A 24,391-nucleotide genomic window follows, 5' to 3' on the forward strand; every position below is an offset into this window, starting at 1 on the left:
AATTAAAAAAAAAAAACAGGTTTCACTAATAATTCTTTATAATATAATAGACTTATTATTTCATGTATGATCCAATAATAAGAAAAATAAAAAAAGACTAAGTAAAGAAGTATATTTATAATTTGTGATCAGTAGTTCAACCATATATCTGTATATCTTAGGAATCGTTTTCTTTATTTCATGCGTCCATATACCATAAAGCACTGAAATTAAAATAATCAAGTAAATTAAAGTTGGTCTATCTATTATATATTTCTTTTAAATTATTTTTCTACTTTGTCTTTGCTCTTTTGACCGACATACGTTTTATCTATTATCTTGCTTCTTCTCTTAACTTTCTATGAAATTTACTCCTACTAAATTAAAGTTGGTCTATTATATATTCCATTTAAATTTTTCTTCTTTGTCTTTGCTCTTTAATTTGGACCTACTAATATATATATATATTATCTACCTTTGCATCTTCTTTGAACTTTCATGAAATTTACTACTCCTACTACTACTATACCGTGTTTGAATTCGCTACTCCTATTTCTTTTATGGAGCATGAAACTAAATTAATTAAAAACACTTTAAATGAATAATGATGAATAAAAACAAAAAATACACCATATTAGAGAAAAAGCATCGAAATAGTTAAAGATTACATATTTAAAACCAAAGAATTACTTATGCAAAATTTATCCTACTTAATTATTAATTAAACTTTGTTGTTTCTTCGGATTTATTGTTATTAATTAGAATAAACTACTAATAATTCTGATTATAAAATATTTAAGTATTGACAAATTTAACCATTAAAATTATAAACTAACTCAATAATACTAAAAAAAAGTTTTAATTTGATATAAGATTACTAAATAAATTATCTAGTTTAAATAGTTTTGTTGAAGTAGGCAAGCTCATTTTTATATTTCTTAATTCTTTTTAAATAGTTTACAATATATCTTTTTAGGTGAAAACTCAGGTGAAGTCGACTTTACGTGAAGTTGATAATTGAGAGTCGTTAAATGATTTGAATGATTTGACTAAATTTTCATCTAATAACTTTTAGCTATCAACTTCACGTGAAATCGACTGCACCTGAATTTTCACCATTTTTATAACAGTATGTTTTCGTCTAATCAACTAATAAATAATTTTGTCATGAATCTAAATTTTATCTAAAAATTTGTTTTTAGTCAATACCTTACTCTATATAGGAGAAGAGATGAGATTCAAACTCAAATTTAAACACTTATTTAAGCAGACAAACGAAAATCTAACTTGTCATGAAAATAATTTATATTTATATATCAATTATTAATGGGCGAACAATGAAGATGAGAAGGTGAAGAGGATGTTGAAAAGAGTTCCAACTTCCAAATCACAGTTCATCACACTTTGAGTTTCAGTTTCAGTTTCATGCATGTATTCAATTTTTCTTCTGCCAACGCGACTTTGACTTTTGCCTACTATATCAAACCATGCAAATAATACACTCTCTATTATTAAATTATTCAAATTCCCACAATAAATGACATCAAAGTAGGTCAACTCTGCGTCTGTGATCACTCCTAGAATTTAGTTGTTGCTGTTAATGGTTTCACAATTTTTCTCTCTTACCACTTTTTTTTTTTTTTTTTATTTTCAATATATATACACACTTTTTAATATATATTACTTTTAACTGAATACAGTAATTTAATTTGTATAATTATGGATCAAATCAACAAAGAGTTATTATGAGAATACAGTTCACCCACGTAAATGCTATAAATTGTTGGTAGGTTATTGTTCACCAAAACCATAACCTAAAACCCCACTTACACCACAACACTTGAATTTTTTCCCCAACATTTTTTTAGTGTTCATTATTTTTTTTCCCTAGTTTGGTTATTGATATATAAGATTAAAATAGCCATGATGAGGCACACTCTATTTTGCTCAAAAAGAAAAAGAGTGTAACCTAGCTTCTGTGCACATAAGGTGTTTGTGTTTTTGCTCTGGCCATGTTCCTCAACTACTCTCATTTATTTCCATCCATTCACTCACTCATTCATTCATTGTTATTATTATTGCCTGCCTGGCCTTAACACACTACTCTAAAACACTCTCACACACACAACACTTTAATTTGGTGCATGAAAGAGGGTACTTTTCAATTATATATTTATATATGAATATATATGTATATATATAGTAGTAGTGATATACAGGTTGGTGTATTAATTTGTAGTTAGAGTTTCAACAACCTCCAGAGTGCATTTACTCTTTCATCTACCCCTCACCACCGCAACACTACTATAATAATACAGACTATACTCATCACTTTCTCAGTTTCTGATCTCTTATCTGATCTTCTATCTATATATCTTCTTATATCATCTTTCTCCTTCTTCCTAGCTAGCTTCTTCATTTTCCTTGCTTCTCACTCATTCTTAAGCGAAGAAGCTAGGTATATAGTGTGTATTGTTATGGTTGCTTCATTCATTTAACTTAGCTTAACTAGCTCAAGCTTTGATATGTTCATGAAAGTGTGATTCTCATACATACAGTACCCATTTTTGAAAGGTATGTTTTTTTCTTGTTTTTTCAACTGCCCATTATTTTTCTCTTAGAAAAAAATTGTCTTTTCATAGAAAGAAGAAAAAAAAAAGTTTTTTTTTTTTTTGTTTATTTATTTAACCTGAGGTGAGTTTCTTGTAGGATTGAGCATTGGATTCATTAGGGTAGCGTGGTTTGCAATAAAAATGGAAACTTGTACGGCTCTTCTGCTTTTAACGGCGGTCATTGCTTACCAGCTTTGGCTAACTTTCATCTCACGGTCACTGAAGGGTCCACGTGTCTGGCCTCTATTGGGCAGTCTCCCGGGGCTGATCGAGAATTGTGACCGTATGCATGACTGGATCTCTGATAACCTCCGCGCGTGTGGCGGCACGTACCAGACATGCATCTGTGCAATCCCCTTCCTTGCTAAGAAGCAGGGTCTCGTGACTGTCACGTGCGACCCGAGGAACTTGGAGCACATTCTCAAGACCCGATTCGATAATTACCCGAAAGGGCCCACGTGGCATGCTGTGTTTCATGATCTACTTGGTGATGGAATCTTCAACTCTGATGGTGACACGTGGCTTTTCCAGCGTAAGACGGCTGCATTGGAATTCACCACCCGGACGCTCCGACAAGCCATGGCCCGGTGGGTGACCCGAGCCATCAAGGAACGGCTTTGCTTGATCCTCAAGAAAGCCGAGGAGGAAGCCGGGTCGGTCGATTTGCAAGATCTAATGCTTCGGCTCACTTTTGACAACATTTGCGGCTTGGCTTTTGGGAGGGACCCACAAACTTGTGGCCTAGGCTTGCCGGAGAATAATTTTGCCACTGCTTTCGACCGAGCCACCGAGGCTTCGCTTCAGAGGTTCATATTGCCGGAGGTGCTGTGGAAGGTCAAGAAATGGCTTCGGCTTGGAATGGAAGTCAGCTTGAGCCGAAGCCTTGTTGACGTGGACAAGCATTTATCTAATGTCATCGAAAAGCGCAAAGTGGAATTATTAAGCCACCAAAAGGATGGGACCCACCATGATGATTTGCTGACTAGGTTTATGAGGAAAAAAGAATCCTACTCGGATCAATTTCTCCAACACGTGGCATTGAATTTCATCCTAGCTGGACGTGACACGTCATCAGTCGCATTGAGTTGGTTTTTCTGGTTGGTGATTCAGAATCCAAGTGTGGAAACAAAAATTTTGCGCGAAATATGCACCGTTCTGATTGAGACACGTGGCAGTGACGTGGAAAAGTGGGTTGAGGAACCGTTGGTGTTTGAGGAAATTGATCGTTTGGTTTATCTAAAAGCAGCATTGTCCGAGACACTAAGGTTGTATCCTTCGGTGCCGGAGGATTCGAAGCACGTGGTCGCCGATGATGTGTTGCCGGATGGCACGTTCGTTCCGGCCGGATCATCGGTGACATATTCGATATACTCGGCAGGGAGGTTGAAGTCCACGTGGGGCGAAGATTGCATGGAATTTCGCCCTGAGAGGTGGTTGTCTCAGGATGGAACAAAATTCATCATGCACGACTCTTTCAAGTTTGTTGCTTTCAATGCTGGTCCAAGAATATGCTTAGGAAAGGATTTGGCATACCTACAGATGAAGTCGGTTGCGGCCGCCGTGCTCCTCCGCCACCGGCTCACATTGGTGCCTGGCCACCAGGTTGAGCAGAAGATGTCACTCACATTGTTCATGAAAAATGGACTCAAGGTCAATGTTCATAGCAGGGACTTGAAAGGTTTTGTGGCAAGTTTTCTGAAAGAAAGGGTAGCAGATAATAATGGTAAAGAATCTGCAGGTTTGAGAAGTAATGGTTGTTAATAATAAAAGATTTCCAACACGAATTTAGAGATTTTTGCACCTGGATTTCAAGTTCAACTGAGGAGAATTTAGCTACAACAGAAAAAAAGATTTAAAAAAAAGGCCTTTTAGAGAAAAGGAGTATATTCATGGTGTCTTATATTAAATTCATAATTCATATTAGAAACTGTTTGGGAGATTTCATTTTCTAGGATTGTTAAGATTGATGAAATGTTTTTTTCTCAATCTATATCTGCCTTTGTAGAATACTTGGGAAATATTCATTGTATTCATTATTTCTTGTTATGTTTTTTTCTATTTAATTTTACTGGTTTTCTAAGGTCTTGTCAAAGAGCTAAACTCAAATTTAACAATGTTTGCATGTTCATGATCATCAAATAATATAAAGCCCTTATCTTTGATAGAAATATATGTTTCTGATCTTATGTTTGTAATACCTTCTTGATCATGCTTGATTTGTAAACTCCAAAAATTCTGTGAAATTCACCTGTATAGTTGGTTAATCTTGGCTTCAGATATGAAGAACAATTTAAATATCAGACTTTTCTAAGTTCAACTATGATTCTAATGACAATGCAAGGTGCACAAAATTGAACTACCAATAGTGGGATAAACAAATGTAGATAGATACAAGATAACATTGCATCTATTTCCAAGTCAGGTATGATGTGGTAGAATTACTCATATAACATGTATTTTTCCTTTTAAGCATAAGTATGCTTAAATGAAAATTATACAGTTGGAAACTACCCTTCAACTATCTATACACAAAGCATAATTAGATGATGGTACAAGGCACATGCAAAAGGTGCCAAGTTAATTCATTATCCAAGAATTCTGGGAGAAAATAATAATATAATGGCCTAGCTATTTTTTTGGGTCCAAAATCTGTGTCTCTTCTATGTTTTTCAGCAGGGTGTTTCACTGTTTCTTCCTCCTCTTCCAATTGATTTTGACATGCTTTTTGTCATCTGATTTTAATTCCATCTACTGTTGATACCTCTCTTCATTTAACATCACTGCGTTGATTTTAGTCAAGAACTTTTTCTCCAGTTGAAAAGATGTTCCAGACCAATGTGCCTATTATGTACAACACAACAGCAACCTTAAATACATCATTCCAAGAACCTGCAACAGAAGATAGATTATAAGTAAAAATACCAGAGTCAAAGCAGAAAAGTTGAGCAGGATGAAAATGGATCATTCTTATTTACCTCGTTGGAGTATGAATCCAGTTGCAGCTGTACCGAAGACACCGGCAAGTACACCTGCGGTGTTTGACAGTCCTAGCAATACACCCTGAAATTTATGATAGTATGTGTTCTTATGGATGCATATTTGAAGGTTAAAAAGGTAACAGAGAGAACACAATTGTATGGTGGAAGTATGTCTAGGATTTCAAGCATATGACATTTTGAATGAATAAATAAATTGAAAAAGCACTTGTATGATGAGAAGGAGAGAGATATTTTCATTGAAACTAAATTCAACAACATCAAACTTCTTGGAAAAGGGAGACTGAAAGAGCTAAGGACCTGATTGGTTTTTGTTTTCATTTCGAGTTTTCATTTTAAACATGACATGGAAATAGAAAACATTTTCACTTTTATTTTTCCTTCACAAAATTTGGAAAATGCATTAAAAAAAATGAAAATAGAAACCAATTAGGCCCAAAAATTTTCATTTATCAGGAAGCAAATTGGAGACACAACAAATCTTTGGTTGTTATTGACTCAGTGACCCTGTTCCTGGCAATGTTGATGCAGAAAGATTTTGGCATGTGTCACAGATAAGAGTGTCAGCAAAAAAGAACCTCAGGAGGTTCAATTCCCAAAATGTGTCACCAAACACAAAAGTCAGGAATCTATTGCAGTCTTACTCTTTGCCATCATCAACAAATTTGTTCCTCTTTGGTGACATCTTTTATTTTTTACTTTTAATATATTTATTTGGTCATTTAACTTTCGGTAGCTCCTATGGGTATGGGCTATAAAGAAGCAATTACTCACAGCATAGCGTGGTCCAATGTCTTGATGGTTTGAATATAGACCAGATTGTGAGAATGCATCAGATCCCTGAAAAAGCAAATAATTTTATTTGTGATTATATTAGGTAACTATATTATATAAACATGTAAAGGCTATGCAACGCGGTCATGGTTTCTAGGCTATTATGTATTGTAATAATATCAAACTTAATTAAAGATTGGGGGGAAAAAGAAAAAAAAAAAAAAAACAATTTCCGAATCTAAATTCGGGATGATAAATATTGATCAAGCTCAAACCTGACTGCAAGCCATGCACAGTACTGCCAAAGCTGGTGTTCTAACATGGCTGAGCTGTGTAAGAAAAATGGCGGGACCCAGAAACCCAATTGTTTGCATGATCTGCCACAATAGGAAATATTTAAACAAACTAATGTTAAAGGGTGCAAAAGAGACAAATGAAATATAAAATGCTTCAATTGCCATAACTTAAGATCATTTTTAATCAGGAAAAATATTCTTTTCTCTCTTGAACAAGTGCTGAAAAGAAATCATAACGAAATTTTGCTTCTACTGATGCAGTTAATTTTAGTGTTTCTAAGATGGAAATTATATGCCGTTGATATAGTGTGTTGAAATATTATAAATTTACAAAATTTAAGAGTAGCGCATTTCTTGCCTTTCGAACATTTGTGATGGAAAGGCCTTTGCTCACAAGAGTGTCAGCAATCCAGCCTCCTATATTTGCAAAAACAGCCATTGTCAACCATGGCAGGACACATAAGAGGCCAGATTCTGTAAGGTTGAACTTCAGAACCTGAGAGAATATTCCATTAGCACAGTCATTCAATTGAATAAATAATTCATATAAAGCTTTCTATATATGTATCTTAGTTCCTCTATGCCTTATTAAATCACCTAAAATATTATGTACATGTAATTTGATACAAATGGTAAGAAATGCCTTAACAGCAAAGTGTTCCAGATTGTTAGAATATTTAACAGTATGTTGTTGGCCAAGAATAAATGCATATAGGAATTAGGCTTGTCCATATAGGAATTAGCTCTTATGGAAAATTAACAATTCCATTTATATTATTGTCCCTTATGAATGAGTATAAATAAGTTATGCAGTGTGCCAAACAACATATAACATTCACACAATATATATTCATCAGTTTATACAGCTCTTTCTACTTAAGTTTCTGTGTTTCTATCATGAATTCTAAAGCAGATAACAAAATAAAACTATATGCTAGCAAACAAAAGTGCAATTGGGTTTACCACAATGATTTGTTCTGGTTCAAACTCTTGATTGCAAAGATATAAGCTATTATAAAATGTAGTTCTGAATACTTAAGGAAAAAAAATGAAAAATGTTTTTTTTTTTTTTTAAAAAGAAGGTTTTGTACCTGATTGTAGTAAGTAGGCATCCAGGTTAATAGAATAAATGTTCCCCAATTGTGGCAAAAGTGAGATATAATTAAAGCCCATACAGGTGGCTTTGATAAAATTAGTTTCCAAGGAATAACTGTCACGGCTTCTTTGGATATACTGCCTCCAAGTATGAGCCTTTTCTCCTCTGGTGCAACATCTGGGTCTTCTGTTGGTGAGCTATATGCCTGAGAGAGACCAACATAAGAAAAACTATGGTATAAAAAACAATCATTAATGATGAATTACAAAGTACACCAAACATTTATAGTTGTTCTGTCAAAATTAAGATGTTGCTACCAAAATAAAATTCATGAGTACAGCACAAGGTAACTCATTTTCGTATATATTTGGTGAACGAAACATTGTTTGGTTCTTGCATAAAATATAACGTTGAAATCAAGTGTCATGCGACATATCATGAGACAGTTCACAATATGAAACTATATTTCATTTCATATGGTTGGCAGAGATGAAATAATTGATTTCCTCCCATCATATTTTGATAACAGGAACAAGCACTAATATTTTATTGAAAACAAGTGAAAGATAACTTACTTTTTTCAACCATAAGGCGAACCAGATACTTCCAAGGGATCCAAATGAGTAAAACACTGATGGCCACCCGAATTTCTGGATTAGTATAGGTGAGAATGCCAAGCCTGTGACGGAACCAAGGTACATGCCGCTGTATACGAAGGCAAGCGACCTGCTTCTCTCAGAAACAGGAATCCACTTGGAAAGCAGATTATTCATTGCAGGCATAGCAACACCCTGGAAACAAAGAATAACATAATTGGTTGCTACTTGCTAGACAACAGAAGAAAAAATAATGTCTAGTCTATGCATTTAGTTTCTTCAAACATAAGACCAATTAAACAAAAAATTCTTTCCTAATAGTTTCTTCTTGTGTATTGCCTAGATAAATCAAATCAATATGAATTTAGTTATAAAAACACATAAAATTAGTATATCTGTAAAATAGACAAACCTCGCCAATTCCCATAAAGGCACGCATAACAAGCAGAAAAGGCAGCCCAAGTCTTGCAGCAATAGGAGTTAAAATCGTAGCTATTGACCACCACACAACTCCAAAACCTAGCACTAGCTTTCCACCAAGTTTGTCTGCCCATATGCCACCAAGGATCTAAACCAAGACAGCAATGTATATCAATCAGTTTGAAAGGAATGCATTAGAACTTTTTACGAGCACCGAATGAAATGAAAAGATAATTTGAAGATCATGACATTCATGATTTCTTGCATGTACTCTTGAGAACAGCAAACATCATGGTAGGTTTACCAGAAAGGGTACTCAGACACCTACGCAAGATTAGTATATGAATCCAATTTCTAGTAAAGCTAGAACGTTTTGCATGTATGATATATCAGTCCCACCTGAGTAAGTAGATAACCCCAGAAAAAGGATGACTGAATTAGGCCGACTGTTGCACTGTTCCAGTTGAACTCTTGCGACATTGGAAGTATTGCTATGCTCATATTTACCTACCAATTATAACAAATATGTAAAGCACATAAGTAAGGGACATTAGTAATTAATGTTGAGTTAATCCAAACATGGAAATTAGAAGCACTCCACTAAAGATTATAGAAGTGCTTGTCACAGTTAAAGGAAAAAAAACTTATTAACAGCTTCAGCCAAACAATGCCAGAAAAAAAATGGTAATTAAAACTCCATAGACATATATGTTTTCAACAGTCAACATCTATAGCTATAAGAAATATATGCTTTTTCTATTGCTAGGTTGTGGACAAGAAACATTAAACAAACTAGACTACAAGGATTAAAAATCAACTGCACAATTCATTAAATACTTCAAGTAACTAAAGACCTTCTAATGATAATCAAATGACAAAGATGGAAAGAATATGTCCACAGGAATATGAAACGAGGAAACATGAATCATAAGTACCGTAGAATTCTACTCACACGATCCATGTTACACAGCAGGAATGCTGCAAAACATAGCAGTACAATAACCCAGCGCTTAGGAAACTGCTGCCACCAAGGAGACACTTGTTGAAGATTTCCTCCCAATAGAATGGCTTCACCTGTCCCTTCAGCTGATGGCAGAGAATCCATATTTGCCTCTGTAATGTCATATTCCTCGGACTTGTAGAAAACACGGATCTTATTTTCCTTAATGTGGTTCCTCTTGCTCAAACCTAGTCCACATGCCGCCCTTTGTTCAATATTGCCTCTTCCATAGGGAGCTGAAGAAATGTACGACTGACTTCTTCTACCAGCCTTTAGTTTAAAGTTCATACGGCGAGCAGATTGCCTTGATACTGAAGAACAATGCTCTCCTGCTTCACTGCAAAATGAGAGTGTCTGTCCTGAAACTGTCTCTTCCAACGGGGAGTTAGTTTGAAAATGCATCCTGGGCTGGCATCTTGAAAAATGAGATACTCCAGAAATCCCTCCTCTCTGAAGTGACAGATCCTTTCCAGATCTATATACATTTCCTGCCAATACCAAACAATAGAGATTAATTAAGTTGCAATATCCAAGCATATAGCCTTTGAAGAGGACCGAAAATTCCATCTGAATCCATACAAAACAAACTTTAATTATCAAAATCTCCATGTAGTATATAGCTAATAAACTATGCTCAAAGCAAATTCTAAGTTAAATAAACCTATGTAACTTCCTAGCTACTCCATACTCCATAGTTTCATCATTAATAGTAACTTTTTTCTGACATATCAATAGGTTCCCACAGAACACATGTTGCTCCTCTTGCTAACAAAATTCGTTAAACAAATTACTCAAAACAACAGAATGATCAAGCAGATTAAATTCAAACAAAACAACCATCCTCTAATATAAGCATTTGGTTGTAGACTCTAGTAGTTACTGCCACTCTAATGCAAGGAATCTAACATACACGTACGCATTCATTTCAACAAACACATAAAAGGCAAAACAACAAAACTAGATATTAAATAATTGGATAATTCATAAAATGCAGGCAGCCACCAAAAAAATGGATTTTTTTTGTTCAATTCTAAAAAAAGTAATTAATTTATTAATTTGAAGTCACCTGAGGCAATGAAAGAAGTAGCAAAGTTGCGGTTCGAAACCAAACCACTCATAGCCATTGATACACTCAGCTGAAGCTGCAACAGATGCTGATACTGAGAGAAGTTACGGCAGTTTGAGATTTCAATGGCGAGAAAACCAAAGCTGTCTTCTTTCTTCTTCTTCTTCGTTCTCTTTATACCATATCAGAGTTCAGTTCAGTGTGTGAAATCCAATTCACAAGGACGACGTCGTTTTGAGAGCAAAAGCTCTCTCTTTGACAGTCCCAACGAAGAGAATGGAATGGAAAGATAGAAGATAAGCCAGGCATAGAGGTTCTCTAATTTTCCAGTATCGACCATTTTTATTTTATTTTTCATTTTTTTAAATATTGAGGAATAAAATAAAATAAAGTGAAGTAAAATCCCTGTGACGTTGGAGCCAAGAGAAAGGGGGGTTGATAGCGTGACACGTAGAAGGACATCCACGTTAGGAAAGGCTACAGCGCCGGAATTTTGTGAAGTTACCAAATTACCCTTATAATGAAGTAATGAACGGCTGTTGCATAGGTTAGCTAGGGGTATTATTGGAATTGCAGGGAGAAAAAACGTTAAATCCGGTTGTGCCATCCGAAAAGTGTTTCTTTCTTATATTCGTGATTTTCATTTCTTTTGGACTAATGTCCAATAAAATTAAAATCTTGCAATAAAATTTATTTTTGGATTTTAAAAGTGATGATGGTATTTTTCATGTTCATGGGTGGAATATTCTGCTTCTGACACATGGCTGTTTCCAACCGTCAAAAGTGTGTTGTCGTTTTTCTCTTCGTGGAGAGAAGATATTACTAGAACGGCTGAAATATATTATCAGAAACAGTTGACTTATTAGATTTATAATCTCTCTCTTTTAGTTGATGTAATTTTTATTATTTGTTTCGAATTTGATAGATTTTGTTTTCATTTGCAAAATGAAGACCAACAATAGCATGTTAGATTTTGACAAATATATGAATTTGCATTAGACTACTAATTTACAACTGCACTTTAAGTATTAAAACTGTAAAAGAACCTCCAATGAGTTTCGTCTTTCCATAACAGAGTGAACTTAATTAGAATAATAAGTGGTACAATGATCTTATTAGAAATTGGAATATGTATATAATGAAATATTAATTGAAACCAAGATACTCATTCTTATGGCTGATTATGATTTTCTTTTCCTCCACATACAGGGAAGCACACAAGAAAATGAGGCCATGCATTCACTCATAGCTACCTTGTTTATTTTCTTGCTTAGCAGTCAAATACTCACACTTTGACTATTTAACTACAACTATATTTCATTCCAATGACAAAAAACCCCTCTAAAATCCGAACTTTTCAATATGCATGAATATACTCTGGCAACTGTGTTCATTCTTCTATTAGTATTTAGTAGCACTAGCATTATTGCTCAATTAGTCAATTTGATGAGTCTGACACTATTTTTTTTTTCCCTAATAAAGAACTCAACTGAGTATTGAGTACATACCAAAATGGTATTCCACCAGCTATATCAAGAAAGAAGAGCAGTGATAGATGAACTACAAAAGGGAGTTCAAATTTTATTTTTATGAGGGAAAAAAGGGTGGAAAAAATAGAAAGATAATAAAGAAAAAGTAGAGAAAATAAATATTAAAAAGTAGATTCACTCATTTTTAAGACACCATAAAAAAAAGTAAGACCATCAAAATAGGTAAAATTTATTGGGTCAAACCGTTAACTCATTTAAATAGACAAATTTTATCTTTAAAATTAAGTCCACTTAAATTTTGAACAAAATGAGTTGAGCTCGATTAACCAAAAAAAATGACGGATTAAATGAGTTAATTTATAGGTTAAATGTGTGATTCATTTTTTTTATACTTTTTTTAAGTTGCACTTTTAATCAATATTTTTTTCGATTCAATTTAAAATTTCGATCTATCAACTAAAAAAATACGGTTGTTTAAAGTTTTTAATCTAAAAATAATATTTTTTATTAAAATATTTTTTAATAAATAAAATAAAAAGATAAACAGATTAACTCATTTAATTTATTAGACTAACCACAACCAATACAAACCAAAAAATTATGGTCCACAAAAATGAAATAGACTTAAATGAATTGGGCCTAAATGGACTACGCTGACCCGTTTCACAGCCTTAACAAAAACATTAACTCAAGTGCAATAAGTTTTTGTAAGAAAACAAACATGAACCAAAATCAATAGAAACAACCAAACTACCAAATCATTGACATTCAAATGGATTATTATTCCCCAAATGTCCCATACAGAAAGTTTACAATGCAAACAATCTAAACACTTAAATCATCATTAGTCTAATTCATGCTATGAAAACAAAAAATCCATATCCATATATGCATGTTATTTATATCCATATCCATATCCAGATATATCTTCACTTCTTGGAACTGTACATGGATTCCACCTTCCCATCATTCCCACCCAGCAACATATACTTATCCTTTCTGGTCAGCCCTGTGCACTCAAACCCCAGAACATCCCCCAGCACCTTCTGCACGTGATTCGCCACCTCTATGGACGACTTCCCGCCGGCCTTGCACGACATCTCCTCCGGCAGCCGGTCCAGGAACCGAATCTCGTACACCGGCCTAGGATTCATGAAGAAGAAGTATGGGTCCCAGAACTTCACCCCGCGAACTGTGGTCCCAAAGAACATGCTCTGCTTGCAGTCAACGGCCACCGGCACGATCCTATCACTAAGCTCAGCGAACAATGCACTGAACCGCAGCAAGAAGGGTTCACGGCACGTGGTCCCTTCAGGGCACACAACAAGATCACCTGACAAAAATCATAGCCACTTATTATTAACAATAATGTTTGACAGAATAAAAAAATAGTTCAAACGATTTAAAATCAATTTATTTAATATTTATTAATTATTATTAAAATAATTATACAATTTATACATAAATATATAATTATGGATATGTGTACAAAATTATAAATATTATATTATATACTAACTAAATTTACTGTATTAACTATTATGTATTAGTCATCATGTATTTATGTTTACCTACATATAAATAAACTTTTCTTAGCTTCAGTTAGAATAGGATTTTATTAGGTAAACAATCATTTTATATAAACAATACGTTTTATAATTAGTCCAATAAACTAAAAAAAATTCTATTTTTAAATTATTTTTTAAACTCTAATATCAAAATAACCATTTGTATATCTAATAAATTAAATATTTAACGTATCAATTGTTCATACTATTTAGTATTCTTATTATCTATCAATACTTTTTCTTATCTAATAATACAATTTGTTAGAGAATCAATTAGAATCATTAGAATCAATTTAGATCAATTAGCATCGTCTATATTTATATAGCATATCTGTACATTAATTGTAGGATTCTATGTCTTTATTACTTTGATTTATTTAGCACCTATAAATACCCCTTGTATATTGTACCTGACACACAACTCAATAATACACTTTTCACATCATTCTCTCAGTCTCTTGTTTCTAACATGGTATCAAGAGCTTAGGTCCTTTTTTTTTTTCAATGAATATTAGTTCATAGCCCCTTTGTTTTTTTCTTGTCGGCAGTGTTCTTTGGCCTCCTTTTTCGTACTTTTTTTGACGCTTTGGTTCGTCACCCCCATACCCTTCTTGTTCGTCTCCTCGCCGTGATTCCAACGCAACCAAAACCGTCGCCATCCGCCGCCGGACGCGCCTCCACGCGCCGCCTAAAGACGTCGTCACGACCAGGTTGATCTTTCACCCGTGCCTCTTTGCTCGCGATTTTCGAGCTGTTTCCGACGCTTTGGTTCGTCACCTCCGGTATCATCGTGTTCTTCTCTCCGTCAGCTTTCCAACGCCGCCAAGATCGCCGCCAACGACCACCACACGCGCCTCCACGCGCCGTCAGAACATTGCTGCCGACCACCATTCTTTCTCATCCGGAGGCTTCAGCAGCCGTTGGATCTTCGTGCAGATCGGACGTCCCTGGAGCGTCCACGTGTCACAAGGTAAGCTGGTTGGGCAACCCGACCCGCGACGACCCGACCCGACCCGCCCTGAGACCCGCGTGCCACCTGTGCGCCAGCGTGTCTCCATCCGCCTCTCCCGTGCTGACACGTGTCATCACCCGCTGACGTGGCGCTGACGCATTGCTGACGTGGCGCTGACGCATCGCTGACGTGGCTGCCAAGTGGACCATCCCTAAGGTTTTTTGGTGAGCTCTTTCCGATTCCGCGCTCTGTTTTCTCGTTTTCTGCCCCGAATTTGCAGTTTTCTTCTTCCTTTGCTATTTCTTCTATTACTATGGAAAAACCGGATGTCTTTCAGCCTATCCCTGTTATTCTTAATGGCTCCAACTATGCACATTGGGTTGAAGCCATGCGAGGATTTCTTAAAGGGAGAAAATTATGGCGATATGTAACTGGTGATATTGCTTGTCCTGTTAAGCCAACTGTATCCAAAGATGGTACCTCCAAATCCAAGGAGGATGCTGAGAAGGAGAAGGACTATGCAGAGAAATTGGAAGATTGGGATAGTAAAAATCATCAGATTATCACTTGGTTCCGCAACACTTCTACTCCTGGCATTCACTTACAATTTGGGCGTTTTGAAACTGCTAAAGAGGTATGGGATCATTTGGCGAAACGTTACACTATCTCTGATCTCTCTCATCAGTACCAACTGCTTAAGGAACTTCATAGCCTTAAGCAAGAACGTGGCCAAGCAGTTTTTGATTTTCTTGCTCAAATGGAGATTATTTGGGATCAGTTGACCTCCTGTGAGCCTGTTCTTAAAGATCCCACTGATGCTAAGGCATATGAGGATTATCGGAACCGGACACGTCTCATCCAATTTCTGATGGCACTTACTGATGACTATGAGCCGGTCAGGGCTTCTCTTCTTCATCAGAATCCCTTGCCTAGTCTTGAAGATGCTCTTCCTCGTCTTAAGTCTGAAGAAACGCGCTTGGGATTGCTTCGTTCTAAAAGTGAAACTGTCTTTGCTGCCACCGACAGAAAGGGAAAAATCTGTCGCAATTGTAATCGACCTGGGCATTCCTTCTCCGACTGTCCTTCTATTGAATGTCGTAAGTGCAAACAAAAAGGCCACATTGGCTCCAATTGCCCGAAACTGTTCTGCCATTATTGTAAGCTCTCGGGTCACTTGATTGCTACCTGTCCTACTCGACCACCACGCTCAGATCAGAACAAGTATCAACCTCGTCCCAACCACTCTTCGCATGTGCCTGCCTCTGCTGCTGCTGCTACTGAGTCCACCTCTTCCACATCTCTCAACACACCTTCTGTCTCTCCATCAGATATCGAAACCCTTCTTCGGCAACTTCTCTCTTTCTCTGGTAATACCCCCGCTACTCTTTCCACCCCTCCAGGTAATTCTAAATGGTATTTTGATTCTGGTTGTTTCAATCATATGTCTCCTTTGCGTCATCTTTTTTCGTCGTTGTCTCCCACTACAAATGCACCTTCTGTTAACACTGCTAATGGTTCCCTCTTGCATGCAACACATCACGGGGTTATTTCACAGTCCAATATTCATCTTTCTGATGCTTATTTTATTCCAAAATTGAATTTTAATCTTATCTCTGTCGGTCAGCTTGTTGAACTTGGTTTTGATGTCATTTTTTCAAATTCTGGATGTCGTGTGCAGGATCGTCGGACGGGAAAGATCATCGGGACTGGATGTAAGGTTGGACGCTTATTTGAGCTCGAGAACCTTCATGTTCCCTCTACCCATATATGTGCTGCTTCCTCTCCATCTACTCTTCACTTGTGGCACCGACGTCTTGCCCATAGCTCCTTAGGCAAATTACGTCCTCTTATATCTACGGGTGTTTTAGGTCAAGTTCAAAATGAGTCTTTAGATTGCATTTCTTGTCACACTGCAAAACAACCTGCCTTATCCTTTAATAATAATTCCTCTATTGCATGCTCTCCTTTTGATCTTATTCATTCTGATGTTTGGGGACCCGCTCCCACCGCTTCTATGGGAGGGGCTCGATATTTTGTCCTCTTTATTGATGATTATTCCCGTTTTACTTGGGTCTATTTGATGACTAATCGTTGTGAGTTGCCTCAGATTTATATTAACTTTGCCACTATGGTTCGAACTCAGTTTTCAAAGGTCATTAAAATTTTCAGACGTGATAATGCTATGGAATATCGTGACTCCAAACTTTTAAATTTTCTCGCTGAACAGGGTACTTTGTCCGAGTTTTCTTGTCCTGGTACCTCTCAACAAAATGGCAGAGCTGAGCGTAAACACCGTCATATTCTTGACTCTGTCCGTGCGATGCTTATTTCCTCTTCCTGTCCTGAGCGTGCTTGGGGTGAAGCTGTCCTCACTGCTGTTCATGCTATCAATAGACTCCCTTCTTCTGTTCTTGGTAACACTACTCCCTTTGAGCGTCTTTATCGTACTTCTCCCGATTACAGTTCTCTCCGTGTTTTTGGTTGTGTCTGTTTTGTCCTTCTTCAGCCTCATGAACATAATAAGCTTGAACCTCGGGCTCGCATGTGTTGTTTTCTTGGGTATGCTTCTGAACATAAGGGTTATCGTTGTTGGGATCCTATCTCTCGCCGTATTCGTATATCTCGTCATGTTGTCTTCTGGGAACATCACATGTTCTCTAGTTTCTCCTCCTTTGAGTCCATTCCTTCTACTCCATCACCGTTTTTTACTAACCCAAATGTTGATCTCTTTCCTAGTGATGATACTACAGGGTCTACCCCAAGTCCACCACTCGAGGCTCCTGATCCTCCACCTTCTCCATCTCCCGATGATTCCAGTCCGGACGGCGATCCCACTCCTAGCGTCATGCCTCCTCCTCCCACTCGTTCTTCTAGAGTAAGGAATCCCCCTCCTCATCTTCTTGATTATCATTGCTTTTCTACTATTCTTCATCAACATGAACCTAAGTCATTCAGAGAAGCCTCCACAAATCCAAATTGGCAACAAGCAATGCAGGAAGAAATACAGGCACTTGAAAAAGCACACACTTGGGATTTGGTTGATCCTCCTTCTGATCAGGAAGTTGTGGGCAGTAGATGGGTATACAAGATCAAGACTCGCTCTGATGGCTCTATTGACCGTTATAAGGCACGATTGGTTGCTCAAGGTTGTACGCAAGAGTATGGTATTGATTATGAAGAGACTTTTGCTCCTGTTGCTCGCCTTACGTCTGTTAGAGCTCTCCTTGCCATTGCTGCGGTTAAAAGATGGTCTCTCAGTCAGATGGATGTGAAGAATGCATTTCTTAATGGGGATTTGAAACAGAGAGTCTATATGAAACCACCTCCAGGATATCCTTGTCCTTCCAGTAAGGTTTGTCTCCTTCGCAAGGCACTTTATGGACTTAAGCAAGCTCCTCGTGAATGGTTTGACAAGTTCAGCACTACCATATGCAGTCTTGGCTTTATTTCTAGTCCTCATGAGAATGCGCTTTTCATTCGTAAAAGCGACCGTGGAGTTGTTCTTCTACTTTTGTATGTTGATGACATGATTATTACTGGAGATGATGTTGATGGTATCTCTGATCTCAAGACCTCACTTCAGCGTACCTTTGAGATGAAGGATCTTGGTTCTCTCAGCTATTTTCTTGGTCTCGAGGTCATCTCCACAGATGATGGCATTTATCTCTCTCAGGCTAAGTATGCTTCAGATCTCCTTGCCCGCGCTGGGATTACAGATAGTCGCACCGAGTCTACTCCTCTTGAGCCTAATGTTCGATTTACCCCTATGGATGGCACTGTTTTGGATAATCCGACACTTTATCGTCAATTAGTTGGCGGTCTCGTCTACTTGACTGTCACCCGACCAGACATTGCCTATCCAGTTCATGTCCTCAGCCAGTTCTTGTCTGCTCCCCGTACTACTCACTATGCGGCAGTTCTTCGCATTCTTCGGTATGTCAAAGGCACTCTTTTTCATGGCCTTTATTTTTCTGCCCATTCCTCTTTGACCCTTCAGGCATACTCTGATGCTGATTGGGCTGGTGATCCCACTGATCGTCGTTCTACTACTGGTTATTGTTTGTTTCTTGGCGACGCTCTCATCTCTTGGCGTGCTAAGAAGCAAACGTTCACTGCTCGCTCAAGCACAGAAGCTGAGTACCGTGCCCTTGCTGACACCACTGCTGAGGTTATCTCGGTTCGTTGGCTTCTCGAAGATCTGGGTGCTCCTCAGTCGTCCCCTACTGATGTCTTTTGTGATAACCGCAGTGCTATTCAGATTGCCCATAATGATGTGTTTCATGAACGCACCAAACACATTGAGATTGATTGTCATTTTGTTCGGCAACGAATTCTTATTGATGCTGTTCGTCTCGTTGCTGTTGGGACACTGGATCAGACTGCTGATATCTTCACGAAAGCTCATCACCCGACTCGCTTTCGGATTTTGTTATCCAAACTCAAGCTGGTATCCTTAGCTCCCACTTGAGTTTGAGGGGGGATGTTAGAGAATCAATTAGAATCATTAGAATCAATTTAGATCAATTAGCATCGTCTATATTTATATAGCATATCTGTACATTAATTGTAGGATTCTATGTCTTTATTACTTTGATTTATTTAGCACCTATAAATACCCCTTGTATATTGTACCTGACACACAACTCAATAATACACTTTTCACATCATTCTCTCAGTCTCTTGTTTCTAACACAATTAATTAATGAATTAATTATGTTTTGAAGATGGCATGATTCCACACTAAATAATCTCTACTCATAATATTATGTAGCATATCACGCGAGTTTTCTTCCACTCAAACATAGAAAGATCTGAAGTTGGATCCAGGGTCGTGTATATTATTACCTTTTTGGAGGAGGTCCTTGATGCGAGCAGCGTCGGCGGCACGGTCGCGGGTGAGGGCAACGGCGGGGATGGGGGAGAGGAAGCGGGAGAGCTTGCTGACGGAGTAGGTGACGCAAGAGACCTTGCGGCCGAGGGCAATGGCAATGACAATGGGGTCAAGAGCTGTTCGGTGGTTGCAGACGTAGAGGTTTCCGGGGGTGCCAGGGGAGGGAGGAGGAGGACGGTGACCGCTGATGACGAGGTGGATGCCAAGGAGCTCGTAGGTGTAGCGGACAATGCGTTCAGGGAGAGGGAGGTTGAAGTAGACGCGGAAGATGGAAAGTGCAAAGCCAAAGGGGATCCAGAGGAAGGTGAAGAGGGCGTTGAGTGGGTCTGGGCGTTGTACGAAGCGGCCGTCGTGGAAGATCAGTCGGCTCTTCAGGCGGTCTCTTGGGACCGGTTTTGCTGATTTGCTTGGGGGAACCATGTATCCTTCCTGTATTGTTATTATATATCCATCAAAACTATGCTTTGTTAGATAATAATCATTTAACTTACGGAAATGTTTGGTAACCAAAGAAAATTAGCCAAAAGCAGCTATAACTTGCCTTATTTAACATTCATTAAATGTTACGACAATTAATAAATGCTAAATAAGGTAAATTTTGGTTATTTTTTTTGTCTCCCTAGCATTACCCTTAACTTAAAGTAGAATAATAAAATTTCCTCTAATTAATGTGAAACTTTTAGAGAAGGTTATATGTAACATAAGGTGGAATATATAAGAATTTTTCGAATATATGTAGGATATGTTTTGTATACAATTCATTTATACTAAGAGTGATCAAAGTTGGTTAGCTCATTGAAATGTCATATAACACCACCGTATATTCAATCACAACAAATGTTGCACAAATTTTGAATGTGTAAATTTTTTTAGCTAAAATTTTTTAGTATTGACGTAAACGAGGTCCGCTAATTAATTGATTAATCGAATGAACAAAAGCTATTATGATCATATTTGGTACAGTGGAAGTACGATTGGGGTTAAAGATTACTATTGTCGATAAGCCAGAAGAAGATTGGTTCGATAATTAAATGTTAATGTCATTTTCTCTTCCCACTGTCAATCTTTCTTCGACATAGAAATTGTTAATTTCAACACTTTAGTGGGTTTTCCACGGAAATGAGAAACTACGAATCATCATCCTACTAGGGACATGCATCAATATCATATGTACGCTAAGGAAGCTCTTGAGGAGGGGAGGCCTAACAACCCATGACTACATTAATTAAAATACTCTTAGCATATGCAACATTAATGGACCACCCCAGAATGCACAAGTTGGCAGTTGGTTGGGGATTGTAAATAGAGTGGGTCCCTTTGGGTTCATATTGGTTAAAGAGATAAATAAGAGGCAAATTCTATAATACCTCTTATTTATTATCTAATTTTTATTTAACTTATTTTTTATAATAAATTTTAAATATTTAAAATGTATTAATTTTTATATTTTTAAATTAAATATTAATTATTTAATACTTTAGTAATTAGACAACAATTTTTAAGTACCCTAACAAATACCTAATTAAAAGCTAAGAGTTCACACACATCTATGGACTTTATGGAAGTTAATGCAGCTACATTGAGTTGCTCCCACCCCATCCCAGCCATACATTAACTATCACATGCATACGCTTTTATAGCTTCACAGATCAATCCAGGAAAAAAGTTTCATGCATCATCATATGGATGCTGATCAAAATTATTCAAGTCAGTTGCATAACATATTATGGGAATTTTTCGCACATAGTATAAATTTGGTTATAGTAATAATATCATATAATTTTGTTTATTATTTTCCCCTTTAATTATGATATAAACCTCTTACATTATTAATGACTAATGAGTAATTTAAAAGAGGATTTTGGTGCCTATATGCACATAATAAGATAGACCAAAAGACTTGATGAAGGACTTAGTTCTTTGGACAGGTCCCGCATATATATGCTTCTCAAGTTATCTAAAATATAAATTAATTATTTGCTTGTAATATGTCATCACGCTTATCAAAGTAAATTAGGTAGATCAACCATATCTCAATATGTAACGCAAAAATATATTATTTATATACTAAAATTAATTATTATATATTATTTAACTTATTTTTAATATATATTTTTGTATTTTAATATGCAATAGTTAACATGGTTGATAAGGCAGGACCATATATAGAAGATAGCTTGTCCAACTATATCATTCATTACACATACACCACAGGCACGCAATCAATGCATGCAAACGCGTATATATTAAACTATTAATTAATTATTTACTAATTATATAACTAAAAAACCAAAGTAATGCTTTCTAAGTAATGGTCCTACGCAAGTAGAATCAATCACTCCACTATAATTTTTCGATCAATCCGCAGACAATGTTTCTTTCAATTTTTTCTCTGATTTTTAATTATTCCAATCGACACATACATATGGTTCACTCAAGTGGCACACAATATATAATACTGTGCTTATCAACATTTCCATACAGTAGCAATGCTAAAATTTCTTGCTCAAAAGTTTTATATAGGTTAAAAAATCATACATATAAGACGGTGGAAGTTAGTCTCATATATATAGTTCAGATATGCTCCTATAATATTTTTAAGGAAATACGTACATGATGATATTTTTATATGAAAATGATATTGTGAATCCTTAAATTAATCAAAATATCAACTCATTTAATAGTTTATACTCTACAATACTATTTTTATGTGAAAATATTACGATAAGAGTATTCACCATATTTATATAGCTATATATGTAGAGCTACACAAATGTCTTATAAATGAGATACAAATTTTTTAATTATTTTTTGAGGAGTGTTAGGGACCAGTAACTTTTGTTATTTGTACTTATCAAATAGCCATCAATGATAATTTTAATGGTGTGAAATTTTATTCAATAATTCACTTTTTTTGGTTGGTTATGGCCAGAATTTGAAAAAGTTATTGGCCTAGACTCTTCCTTATTTTTTTTGTTCATTTTGGTTACTCGAACTAAAACAAAATATCTTACTAAAAGATTAGAGTATCTATTACTTTATCAATATCACATTGATTGAAATAGCATGCACATTTTTTGACCTATTTAATTGTGATTTAAATAAGGAACATTATTACGAATTAAACCATATAACCGGCGATTTAATCCTCTTTATAAAAACGTTGATAATTAATCGCATAAACATAGCATGGTGACTGATAAAGCAAACCTTGCAAGCAGACATGAAATCGTGGTCCGATTCACGGTCACCGAGTCCAATATCCGGCGAAGTAGTCTCACCGAACTCTTTGAGAATCGCCAACCGCTTCAGCTTCCCGACGAGCACGCCAGGCTTCTTCACGAACCCCGTAGCCTTTTTCGTCTTTGGATTCACCTCGATCTCCGTTCCAAGTACCTTATCACCTCCAAGAAAGTCCTTCACGAACGGCTCCACCATCACCGTCGGATTCGCCGTCACCACAACCTTCCTCTTGCAACTATCAAACACTTCAAAACTCTCCTTCCTCACATCCGCAGAATAAAACCTAACAACAAAATCGAAAACGAAAAATCAGAACAACAAAACGCGAAGAGAAGTGAATATACTAAATCGGAATCTATAGCGAGAGTGTCAGTGTTGTGTGCCTAGGGAGAACAGCGCGTGAGGCGAGCTCGATGTCACGGATCTTGAGTCCGGCGAAGGAGATGAAGATGAGGATCTGGATTCCGATGGCTTCGGAGATGAAGAGGTATGCGATGATGACGAACGGGACGGAGAGGAGGAGGATGAAGCCGCGGAGCAGGCTGCCGGCCTCGACGGCGACTAGCATGAAGTAAGGGAAGGAGCTACGGGAGATGAGCAAGGTTCCGTCGAGATCGGCAGCTACGGATTCTCTCGGCGACGAGGGAGAGTTTCCGTTGCATTCTGTTACCGGCGGGAAGGTTCGTTTCGGTTTCGGCGCTGCCATTTTCTGTTACGCCGTTACAACTGCACCCTCTGCTTCTGGTTTTGGCTTTCTAATTTGAAGAGAGAGAGAGAGAGAAGGTTGGGAGGGACTGAGAGAGAGGAGGGAGCAAAGAGTAGAGAGGGAACGTTGGGTTTTAAATGTGACTTCTGCCTTTTCAAATGACGAAATTGTCCTTCATATTTCCCGCGATTTATATATTTATTATATTTAAAATTATATAATTATTTTAGTAATAATGATTAATTATAAATGTAAAATAAAATAATTTTAGACGATTTAAATTAATTTTTTATTATTTTTAAAATATTATTAAAATGAATAAAAAAATAATAAATCAAGTTTCTAAATTTATTGTGGAGGATTTGATGTTGATGAGGGTAAAGTTGGACAAATTTATGGGGCAGACAGAAACAGTTAATGTTGTTTGCCAAATGTAGTTGAGCTAGCTGGGCTTCACCGTAAGGATTGACTTATCGCTTATATTGTTAGGGAATGCACAAAGCTAGGGGGCCAAAACTAATGTACTAAAACCAATCCTTAATATATTTGAATATAAATTATTCTGAAAATTATCTGAAACGTTAATTTATTTGTTAATATTTATTAGTTATGAGTTTATATTTATGTGTGATGTAATAAATTCTTTTCTAATGTGATTACATGGTATACACTAATACTACTCTCGTGTAAAATAGGTTTAATTAAG

General features: G+C 36.6%; 3 protein-coding genes across 3 annotated transcripts; 1 reads left to right on the forward strand and 2 right to left on the reverse strand.

Moving 5' to 3' along the window:
• Positions 1-2,197: 2,197 nt before the first annotated feature.
• On the forward strand, positions 2,198-4,764 carry LOC107621470 (cytochrome P450 86A8). Its single transcript, XM_016323489.3, has 2 exons — positions 2,198-2,553; positions 2,689-4,764. The coding sequence occupies exon 2, from the start codon at positions 2,733-2,735 to the stop codon at positions 4,350-4,352; it is 1,620 nt and encodes a 539-aa protein (XP_016178975.1). The 5' UTR covers positions 2,198-2,553; positions 2,689-2,732; the 3' UTR covers positions 4,353-4,764.
• Positions 4,765-4,938: 174 nt separating this feature from the next.
• Positions 4,939-11,191, reverse strand: ANTR2 (Major facilitator superfamily protein). The gene is made up of 11 exons (XM_088504511.1): positions 10,836-11,191; positions 9,722-10,257; positions 9,169-9,276; positions 8,762-8,917; positions 8,329-8,544; positions 7,749-7,958; positions 7,016-7,153; positions 6,637-6,738; positions 6,362-6,427; positions 5,567-5,651; positions 4,939-5,480 (listed from the first exon to the last, which is right to left on the reverse strand). The coding sequence occupies exons 1-11, from the start codon at positions 10,891-10,893 to the stop codon at positions 5,383-5,385; spliced, it is 1,773 nt and encodes a 590-aa protein (XP_088360637.1). The 5' UTR covers positions 10,894-11,191; the 3' UTR covers positions 4,939-5,382.
• A 1,888-nt stretch (positions 11,192-13,079) lies between these two features.
• Positions 13,080-23,803, reverse strand: LOC107621488 (putative glycerol-3-phosphate acyltransferase 8). Its single transcript, XM_016323504.3, has 4 exons — positions 23,363-23,803; positions 22,947-23,262; positions 19,691-20,165; positions 13,080-13,658 (listed from the first exon to the last, which is right to left on the reverse strand). The coding sequence occupies exons 1-4, from the start codon at positions 23,683-23,685 to the stop codon at positions 13,255-13,257; spliced, it is 1,518 nt and encodes a 505-aa protein (XP_016178990.1). The 5' UTR covers positions 23,686-23,803; the 3' UTR covers positions 13,080-13,254.
• Positions 23,804-24,391: the final 588 nt, after the last annotated feature.

Source organism: Arachis ipaensis, chromosome B2, assembly GCF_059453495.1.
Source record: "Arachis ipaensis isolate K30076 ecotype BB chromosome B2, ASM5945349v1, whole genome shotgun sequence".
In the NCBI taxonomy this organism is placed as follows: Eukaryota; Viridiplantae; Streptophyta; class Magnoliopsida; order Fabales; family Fabaceae; genus Arachis; species Arachis ipaensis.

Bases quoted from the DNA above. Each gene is read 5' to 3' on its own strand.
- LOC107621470 (XM_016323489.3), top strand. From the start codon at position 2,733: ATGGAAACTTGTACGGCTCTTCTGCTTTTAACGGCGGTCATTGCTTAC.
- ANTR2 (XM_088504511.1), bottom strand. From the start codon at position 10,893: ATGGCTATGAGTGGTTTGGTTTCGAACCGCAACTTTGCTACTTCTTTC. The intron at 7,154-7,748 runs GTACAAAACCTT...ATATTCTCTCAG, and splicing joins TGCCTACTTACTACAATCAG to GTTCTGAAGTTCAACCTTAC. The intron at 5,652-6,361 runs GTGAGTAATTGC...CATAAATTTCAG, and splicing joins ACATTGGACCACGCTATGCT to GGTGTATTGCTAGGACTGTC.
- LOC107621488 (XM_016323504.3), bottom strand. From the start codon at position 23,685: ATGGCAGCGCCGAAACCGAAACGAACCTTCCCGCCGGTAACAGAATGC. The intron at 20,166-22,946 runs GTTTGCTTTATC...ATAACAATACAG, and splicing joins ATTTCATGTCTGCTTGCAAG to GAAGGATACATGGTTCCCCC. The intron at 13,659-19,690 runs GTAATAATATAC...GATTTTTGTCAG, and splicing joins CAAGGACCTCCTCCAAAAAG to GTGATCTTGTTGTGTGCCCT.